A 10520-nucleotide genomic window follows, 5' to 3' on the forward strand; every position below is an offset into this window, starting at 1 on the left:
ATGGGGCCCAACAGGGACAACTTGGTGGTCATGGATTTAAACTTGTGACCTTTCAAACCATAGTCCAACTGTCTCAACATATTTGGGATTTTCTGATTTGAGATAAAAAACTCCCACAAGTTTACAAGCGCCTGCTCTGTCCTCATGCCTGCCAGACACACCACTCTTCCTGACCTGACCTAAACTTCACGGAAATGAAGAAACAAGTACTGTGTGAATTACTTCACAAACTCACCAGCAAACATTTTTATTTTCCAGAGTGCTTAAATACATTTTATTTATATCAGATTCACAAAGTGCTATTATTATTATTATTATTATTATAATTATTACTAAACAACGGCTCAGAAAACCTGTACCACATACAGTTATAAATATTCTTTTTCATCCTTAATACAAGCATAAAATGATCTAAGATAAAGTGCAGATACATTTTAGAAAGATCAGGAAACCTGACCCTTGTGCTACAATAACTGTAGAGGTTATGATAATTATGCGTAGTTGGTCGTGTGGATCACATATACCTTTTAGTCCACAGGTATACTGTACTGTGAAATGATAATGAGTGTCTAATACACACAGCGTATGTATACTAGGAAAAGTACCTATAAAGGAATAATTTGAAAGCACCCAAGTTGGTATAGTCCTGTCATAAACGAGTAGACTCTGAGCTCTCTCGCTTTCCCCCGCAGTCAGAACACACAACCCAGATATGGTTTCTGATCAAATTATGACGATGCGCCTCTGTTTTATCGAAACAACAGCAAGCGCTGCGTTACAAGCGGCCGGCTCGGCTATTTAAATCAGATCAGCTACGTTCATGGGCATCTCCTCGACTGTAGTGTTGTAAAAAGTCTCAATGTCACGAAGAATCCTCTTGTCCTCCTCGGTGACAAAGTTAATAGCCACGCCCTTCCTGCCGAAACGACCGCCTCGTCCGATTCTGCGAGGAAGCAAGGTAGGTGGTTAGGGTTATAATCACATGACCAGCAAGTCATGTGTCAGGATTTCTTTGAAATGACGAGATTGGCACAAACCTGTGGATGTAGCTGTCTCGGTTGGTGGGCAGATCGTAGTTAATGACTAGGGACACTTGCTGCACGTCAATGCCGCGAGCCTGCAAAGAAAAAAAAAAAAGGGAAGCAGGGTTTTAAAATATTAAAAAAGTCCTCCAGTGAAACCATTTGTTAACAGCCTCTGTGGAGCGACAGAAATGGTCATGACTGAGTCCAGACTGAACCTATTCCAGAGCGATGTGCGTCAGGGTAAGAAGGCAAGCGCATAAAGTGAACTTATGAACGAGTTCTGTTTCTAAGTCGGATTTGTTCTCAAGTCCGACAAAGTGAGTCTTATATGTTTTTGACATGAATATATAATGTAAAGCATGCCAATCCACTTGACTAAATTTCTGTCCCCTTTCCCCAAACTGCCATCATGTGACCAGAAACTGTAATTGCGCCTAAGGAAATGAATCGCACAGTGGAATCTGAAGTCTCTGTGGCCTTAAAATCGCCATTTTGTCTCAGAGCTGTTATCATGCATAGTGCTTATGTCTGGAGGCAGTTTTATGATCTGGCATTGTTGCTTTAGCTTGTTCAGGTCTTGGGTCAGCAATGTTATGTGGCAATAAAATTACATTAGCTTAAGGAATGAACAGGTTATCACATCTGTGGATTTTTTCTTCTCTAATGGTACAGGCATATTCCACGACTTCCATGGGGGCATGAGGAAACATGTTCAGACATAAATTGGCCGCTACATTGTGCACCGTAAACAAATCTAACACAGGTCGAATGAAATGTGCGACTTAATATGTATTTTGACCAGTCCGTGTATGTTTATGTGTGCCAAAAAAATAATACTCTGAAATTTTTTACTGCATCTTTTCATTGGACTACTTGAAGTATCTGATAATGGGAAACTCTGGGTCACTGTAAAATTGTCAATACAGGTATAAGAGTTCTGTTTGTAAGTCGGATTTGTTCTTAAGTCTGACAAAGTGAGTATTATACGCCTTTGACACGAATATATAATGTAAAGCATGCCAATCCACTAAATTTCTGTCCCCTTTTCCCAAACTGCCATCATGTGACCAGAAACTGTAATCACGCCTAGGGAAAATAATCTCACAGTGAAATTTTGTCTCTGTGCCCTTAAAATCGCTATTTTGTCTCTTTTCCACTGTATTGGACTGTGAACTGTTTTGTTGAGGTTTTTCCGAAATTAGGATTATTCGCCATCGTGATAGCTTTACAGGACAGACATTTTCTATTCGACCGATTTATCGAAATCGGTGAGGCTGACTCATTTCTCCCGCACCCCCCTTCCAACCACACACACATGCAATTTTATACATTCACTTACACACTTAAAATAATGTATTCTACTAAGCATTTCACTGCATATCGTACTGTGTATGACTGTGTAATTTTGAATTTGATATTTACAGTCATTGTAAATATTGGTATCGGTATTGGTATTTTTGTACAATACACATGAGATACTGTGATTGAACCGAAAGTAGAACCGCACTCCATTCGTATCCATCGAAATTCGTAACTCGAATCTTTCTAAATCGGAAACTATCTGTACTTTTTTCACTAAGTTGTTTTATATGACACTTAAAAATTAAAAGAGGTGTCAGTGTTAGGTCTTTGCAAGTGCATGTGCTGATCAGTAGAAAGATCCTTCTAAAAATGGGATTTAATAAAGGGGTATATACAGTAATATGACTTTATTCCACAATGACACTTTTCAATCCCTTATATACATTTCCCGACCAAAGACAATTTTCCAGGTTGTTTCACTGAATTTCGATTTCAAAACTTGTTTTTAAAATTTCTTTGATGAGGAATGATTAATGGAGATTCTCTCCGAGCAAACTCGTGAGGTTAAAGTACATTTTCCCCCCAAAACTGGTTTTGGTCTTTAGCATGAGGTCTCAACCTGTACAAAGTAAGCATGTGCATTCTGACTTCTATACACACATTTAGACCAAGTACGCCTGAGTGAGTATTAGATTATTAGAGCTTGTATTTCTGTTGATGTTAACATGAAAGATGTCTACAGATGTGAGTATCTCAGAAGCATTTTCTAATGTTCAAAAGAACAACTGGAAACCTTTTTATTGGGGAAATGGGTCAGTAGCTTATAAATAGTAACCTGACCAGCAAATCTGTAGTGATCAGGACCCTACTGGATCCGGACCGGAACTCCCTCATGATCACATCGCGTTCCTTCTGGTCCATGTCTCCATGCTGAAAGGATCAGAGTTAGGGGTTAATGCAGAATCTTCAAAATTGGACAGCAGGGCTAGGTGATAAGATGATCTAATTAGTTAATGGTGAAGATTAATATGCCATTATACTTCACAGACAGTGACAGCCTAGTTTAATTTAAATGAATTCATGAGAAAAATATAATAGAACATAAGTGTGTACTTAATCTCTGTTTAGACCAGATGTATCTATTTTAGGGATGCACCGAAATGAAAATTCTGGACCGAAAACGAAACCGTAATTTTTTGATGCACTTGGCCGAAAAACATGTTTAAAATATTTTTTTTTGTTTGTATTAAAAAAATGTTGCATATTGCAACTTTGCTGTCCTCATCTGAAACTTTGAAGTGCTTCCAAACCACCGACATACTCCGTGTTTGATGCGTAATGACAGCGCGAACGAGACGGGAGGATGGAAGAGGCGTGGCGACAATTTCGGCTTTTATTTTCGGCGCTTTCTTACGTTTCGGCCGAAACCGATAATGCTATTTCGGCCGAAAATTTTCGGCGGCCGAAATTTCGGTGCATCCCTAATCTATTAATCATGAGTAATCACGGCACAAGCATAGGATCTGGATTATACATAGACTACCAATCAAAAATTTTTACACACCTTCTAAGTCTGCGTCCATGATTGTTATTTCTTTCTACACTGTAAAACAATGCTGAAGGCGTCCAAAATATGCAATTATCGCCTTTGAACAACTGATATTGAGATGTATCTGTTACATATGCGGTGTAAAGCCATAACTCCTTTAATCTGAGGAGCTGTTTGTTAATTGGTGATTTAGAGGTATCAGCCTTTATAAACAGCGTTCAAACACGTGGTTTGACGTCCCTACCAAAGCAGAGACGGTGAAGTCCCGAGCGTGCATCTTCTCGGTCAGCCAGTCCACCTTCCTCCTGGTGTTCAGGAAGATCACGGCCTGGGTGATAGTCAGAGTCTCATAAAGGTCACACAGCGTGTCCAACTTCCACTCCTGTAATGACAGATATAAACAATATATGGTACTGAAATTCATGCATCAGATCCTTGGACAGTCTTGGATGAAGACCTTGGACATAAACAGTCTACGTAGACTATAGAGTGATGTGAAAAAGTTATTTTTTTTTTGTATATTTGTCATATCTAAAGGATTCAGATCATCAAACTAATTTGTATATTACACTAAGATATCCTGAGTAAATACAAAATGCAGGATGAGCCCTACATGAAACAGTGACTGCAGTAATCCAAACCTAATAACTGGTTGTGCCACTCTTGGCAGTAACAACTGCAATCAAGTGTTTGTGCTAACCGGCATTGCACATTGCTGTGGAGGAATTTTGTCTCACTCTTCATTGCAGTTGTTTTAATTCAATCACATTGGAGGGTTTTCGGAACGGCCTGTTTAAGGATCTCAATCCAGTAGCCCCAGATCATCACGCTACCACCACCATGTTTCACTGTTAGTAAGATATTCTTACTTTTTATGAACCGCAGAATATTTGCCCCAAACTCTTTATGATTTTTTTATTTTTTTTTGGCAAATGTAACTTGCTCCTTTGTGTTCTTTTTGGTCAGCAGTGGATTTCGCCTTGGAACTCCCCCATGGATGATATTTTCGCCCCCAGTCTCTTTCTCATTGTTGAATCATAAACACTGACCTTAACTAAGTCATGTAAGGCCTGTAGTTCTTTAGATGTTGTTCTGGATTCTTTTATGAGCTCCTGAATGAGTTGTCGTTGTGCTCTTAGAGTAATTCTGCTAGGTCGGCCACTTCTGGGACATGGGGCGTTTTCTCCATTTGTGGATAATGGCTCTTACTGATGTTTGCCTTAGAAATGGCTTTGTAACCCTTTCCAGACTGATATGTGTCAACTACTTTTGTTTCTCATCTATTCTTGAATTTCTTGTAAGATCTTTTAGTATGCTTGAATTATTCCGACAGGTTCTGTTGGAGTGACTTCTTGATTCAACAGAAGTGTAAAAGAAAAAATAGTTTGACAATCTCGTTGATTTAAGTGTAAAAAATATGACAAGCCATTTTTTTAGAAATACTTTTTCACGGCACTTTTAAGTGTTTCATGGCACTGTATGATCTTAGTGCTCACCTCTCTTTCCACGTTGATGTAGAACTGCTTAATACCCTCCAGAGTAAGCTCCTCCTTTTTCACAAGGATGCGAATGGGGTCCCGCATAAACTTTTTGGTTACTTCCAAAACCTCACTGGGCATCGTGGCAGAGAGGAGCACGACCTGGATTTTCACAGCAATGGTACACTAACATCAAAATCAAGATAAAAAGAATATTAAAAAACAAACAAACTGGTTTTTACCTGAATGTTGGTGCTTAGCTTCTGGAAAATTTCATAGATCTGATCCTTAAATCCTCGACTCAGCATTTCATCGGCTTCGTCCAGAACAAACATCTTGATCCATTTTGGAGCTGTGAACAGTGAGAAGGAATTTCAAGCACGCAGCTAAACAGCATGATAAACTCTTTTTAATAATCTGATTACAGCCATTAAACATCAGATAAATTATAAAATCATTACCGTATTTACGATAACAATCAGGTTTGTACTTTTCAATTATAGATCAAACACTTCGCTTACACAGAAACCTCCTGTTCAACATGTCGAACACGCGACCCGGTGTCCCGACCACTATGTGGTACGCCTCGGCTTGGAGTTTCTGCATCTCGTTTCGCACGTTCGTGCCCCCGATGCAAGCGTGGCATGTGGCACCCATGTAGTCACCGAGTGCCAGGATGACTTTCTGGATCTAAATATTAAAAAATTTAATACAAAATTATTTTTGAATTCAAATTATAGAGTTAAAACCAGAATCGAAATGATGGGAAGAATGAAGGACGCATGTATAAACCAAATGCGTGAGATGTCTGGGGTGAGTATCTTACTGCAGCGTCTCAGAGAGAGCGCACCTGTTGGGCCAGCTCTCTGGTAGGAGCCAGCACCATGGCCTGGGTCTCCTTCAGCTCCAGATCCAGCTGCTGCAGGATGGAGATAGCGAACGTGGCTGTCTTGCCAGTGCCTGACTGAGCCTGAGCAATAACGTCATAACCTTAAAAAAAAACAGAAGCGTGACATTAAAAAGTTTTTAAAAGTTTAAAATAGGTATCTGTGGTCGCACCGCCCACTAGTGTTTAACTTCTTAAGCCTTGCTGCTCCAGATTTCAAGTGTTGTGTATAGTTGTGCTCTCCTCTTAGTTTAGTCCTCGCAATTAACTTTTTTTTTCTAAGAATAACTTGACACGTTTTTTTAAATTAATTTATTCATTTATTTATTATTATTTAATTATTTACCTTTTGTTCATTTTGTGTCTCTTTGTTAATTTGTGACATAATACACCATTTATAAAAAAATATATATATCTCACAAAGTTATTGACGTAGATGGACCAAATTAATTTTGTGGTGTTTTAAAGTACTTTATGCAACTTTTTAAAAAACTTGTATGTTTTAAAAAAACATAAATATGTAGGAAAAATTATAACTAAAAACTGTTTTTTTCTTGTTTATTGCACCTTTAATCAATTTACCTAGCTCCTTGGCCTTTATTATTCTTGAAGATGACTACAATATTATATGACATGAAAATGCTCCAAAAATTGACAGGACAGCATGTAAAAACACTAAGATACACTCTGGCGGAGCTCTTCTATGTCAGATCTTAAAGGGCTAACTACAGAAAAAAGTCAAGTGATGCATCTCTGTAGATAAAAATAACACAAGCACCTTAAGCTTTATTTTTTCGTCTTTCTTTTCAATACAGGTGCTGCCGTTTCGAAGTGAAATTACTGCAATGTCGCTGCTGAGTTGGGATTCCGCTTACCACAAAATCGCAGTTTCTAACGCTTACCTTTAATGCATGGAATGATTGCCCTCTGCTGAATAGCTGACGGTTTCTCAAAACCGTACGCGTAAATACCACGAAGGAGCGTCTCCTTCAAGTTCATGTCATCGAAATTGTCTGTAATCTCGTTCCAGTTGCTCTGCAGGAAAGCCCAAACAAGTCACGTTTGATCAACACATAATCTTAACTTATCATTTCAGTTTGGTGATGATAAATTGCTTACCTCGATGATACCATCAGGCTCCATTCCCTCAGGGCCTTCATGGTCTCGGTCTCTGGAGCTGCAGCAGAAAATAATCATTAACGTTCAAAATGAAAGAAATGTAATATGAAAGAATCTGTCTGCTACTTGTAAAGCCTTCGTGACGCCTCTAATCTGAGGTGCTGTTTGTTAATTGTTGATTTCTGAGGCTGGTGACTCTAAATGAACTTCTCCTCGACAGCAGAGGTACGTTTTGGTCTTGCTTTCCTGGGACGGTCTTCATGAGAGACAGTTTCATCATGGCGCTTGATGAGTTTGCAAACATGCTATAAAATACTGTTCTTTCAAGAACTGTTCCAGAACAGCTAACATTTGGGTCTTATAATAACAACTGACTGTTGATGCTGTTGTTGTTACTTAATCACCTAATGCCATATTTTTGTAGTTCTGAAATCTCCAGTATTGCTCTATAAAGGTGAGTTAAAAATTATCCACACTCCAGGTAATATTAAAACTTCTTTTGAATGCACTGTCTTATCAGCACTTTCTGTTCAAAGCTACTGTCTCCCCAGTCACTGCTGTGCATGTGTAAACGTGTTACAGAGCGGCGTCTCAATTTTTTGTGATCTAATGGTGGACCTGGTGCCGAATTAGGGGGTTAGTCCACCTACTGGAAAAACAGATACGTCTCATTCTGTTTTTTTGATCAGAAATAAAATAAAATGTTGCATTTTCAATAAAAAGACCCTGAATACGTCTACATACACAAATTTTGATTTTAGTTCCCGTATTCAAATTATTACAATGCAGCTTATTATAAACATATTATAATAAACAATGAGCAGCTCAGCTCACATATCTTCCAGTCTGAGTCGTTCGTTCTTTTTGAATCTTTTGAACTGCATAACGTCTATGGGAGTCACGTGACAAAAGAACGAATGACTCAGAGCAGAAGAGTCATTTAGAAAGAATCGCTCAATTCTGTTTCCTGAACGTAACCCACAGAGGTTTTGCGATGGTTTGCGCATGCGCGCCCAGTAGAAAATAGACGAATCACTCTCCAAGACTACTCGTTCTTCTGAGTCACGTTAAAGATTCGTTCAAAAAGAACGAATCGTTCATGAACCATGAATCTTGGATTGCTGATCTGAAAGCAGCCCTATATGAGGATGAAGATTCACTTCTGATGAAGAACTGAAGACAGCGGCGCATATCATTTATTTATAAAGGGAAAACGAAAGTTTGTTGACAAATTTGCAAAGTGTATGGAAAACCAATGAGATTGTGTTTTGAAAAATTATGTATGTCTTTTCCAAACTAAACGCAATTAAAGTAAATTCTACAACCGGAGTCATTTTTGTCTCGCGCTTCTTTTCCTCTTAAAATAGTAGCCGAAAATTATCAGGCGCAGTTACTAGAGGTATTATGGCTTTATTCCAAATTGACACTATTTTAATGCGTAGTTAACAACACACGTAGCTGCCCTTATAGTTATCCGTTTTATTTGCACAAAGCAGGAGTTATACATGAGCATGACACCGAGCTACACTCGCGCTCCCGACCAGGATGCTTATGCGCGCGTCATAGAGCGGTTATTACCTGTTATAATCTGCCGAACTGCTGGACATGATCCAACCAAAGGATTCAGCGCTAAGCTTATACAGGAAGTGCGCTGCGTGCGCAGTACATATCACTCCGCCAGACCCTGCTCGGTCTGTATAGTTCCGGCATGGTTTTTTTTTTATTATTAGTTCACTTTAAAAAATACAAACACTAAGCACAAAACAGATTTCACGTCATTTTTATTATAAGGGGTGAACACAGTTTCTATTGGTTCTATTAGGTAAATAAATACAAATCCCTACAATGTTAAAAACAAACCCGAGTTAATGTACTATATCAAGCCACGGAGGGATAATGCAACAGAAAACGGTTGAACCTGCTACGGGGTTTCCCGGAGCTGGGATTAAAAATGGCGTCCGAAAACTTGGAAGCAATGCATTGTGGGAAATGAGGTCAAGCGCAAGAAGTGTGTTTTATTGATTGGTTCATAATAAACCAGACTTATATTCTCACTATTTTTGTATTTTTTTTTTTTAAAAAGTAGCTTTAAATCATTTTCAGCTTAAAAAATATAATTCATTAATTTTCTATAACACCGTATTCATACAGCAGAGCTTCTCAAAGTCAGGACTCCACCTCAAATTAGGAACACAATAATAAAGTGTAATAAACAGTATGTTAACTGGTATCAACATACTCATATTAATAAATTTATTTAAAATTTATTAATAAACTTGAGAGTTTATGGACAATTTGAAGATCATTCCTGCAATCCTGGCCCTAAATGAAGGCTAAACATGATCATTTCACTGCAGTAGATTGGCACCATGTCCACGGTGTACCCCGCCTTGTGCCCTAAGTCTTATGGGATAGGCTCCAGACCCCCTGCGACCCTGTGTCCAGGATAAAAAGGTATGGATGATGATTGATAATCGTTTTATGGGGACATTAACAGGCAGTGCACGTCTAATAGAGTTGAGCGTCAGCTAACAGGTGGCCGTTCAAAAATGACAGAGTTAGCTAATGGAAAACAGGATTTTACGTTCTTTCCTGCGGGCACGGAAAAGCAAGACGTCCTTATCATCTGTCAGTGTACTGTACATCGCATCCCTTATGCGGTGAGGATGTCATGGGGCAAAGAAGGAGAAAAGCTCAGTGTCTCTGTCTAGCGACCACTATTTGTGCCAAGGTTTAGGCAGCAGATCAGAACTGTGCCGTTTCTCAGACTAGGCTGCTATGGCCTATTTTAGCCATTCACATGTTGCATACTTTGTGTGGTCAGTTGTGTTATCTTAAAATGAGAAACGCATTGAGGGTCCTCAAAAAAATTCAAACTTTTCAGAATGCTTCAAGTGGACCGCAGGTCATGTGCTCATGGTTACTTCGATATTTTAAGGAAGGTGAAAGTTTCTTAAAGAGAATCTGATTGCAGGCAAACGCTGGCATTTTATTTCACTAGGTTTTAATGTATTTTGTCCTAACTATGAATGTATGTAGTTTGTAATATCATAAAAGTCATTAGCTTTTCAATGATTGTCCCGGATCTTTCATTTCTAATTAACTTCCTTCTGCTAAATCCGGATAAGACAGAAGTTCTAGTCATAGGACCGCATACAGCT

General features: G+C 38.8%; 1 protein-coding gene across 1 annotated transcript; it reads right to left on the reverse strand.

Annotated features, from left to right (window-relative positions):
- Nucleotides 1-227: 227 nt before the first annotated feature.
- On the reverse strand, nt 228-9022 carry LOC128543339 (eukaryotic initiation factor 4A-II-like). The gene is made up of 11 exons (XM_053513733.1): nt 8938-9022; nt 7360-7417; nt 7143-7275; nt 6205-6344; nt 5876-6044; nt 5597-5706; nt 5373-5516; nt 4121-4258; nt 3168-3257; nt 1038-1117; nt 228-943 (listed from the first exon to the last, which is right to left on the reverse strand). Exons 1-11 carry the CDS (start codon nt 8964-8966, stop codon nt 799-801), a joined length of 1236 nt encoding a protein of 411 aa, XP_053369708.1. The 5' UTR covers nt 8967-9022; the 3' UTR covers nt 228-798.
- Between the last annotated feature and the right edge of the window lie 1498 nt (nt 9023-10520).

Source organism: Clarias gariepinus, chromosome 15 (genome assembly GCF_024256425.1).
Source record: "Clarias gariepinus isolate MV-2021 ecotype Netherlands chromosome 15, CGAR_prim_01v2, whole genome shotgun sequence".
NCBI lineage: Eukaryota > Metazoa > Chordata > Actinopteri > Siluriformes > Clariidae > Clarias > Clarias gariepinus.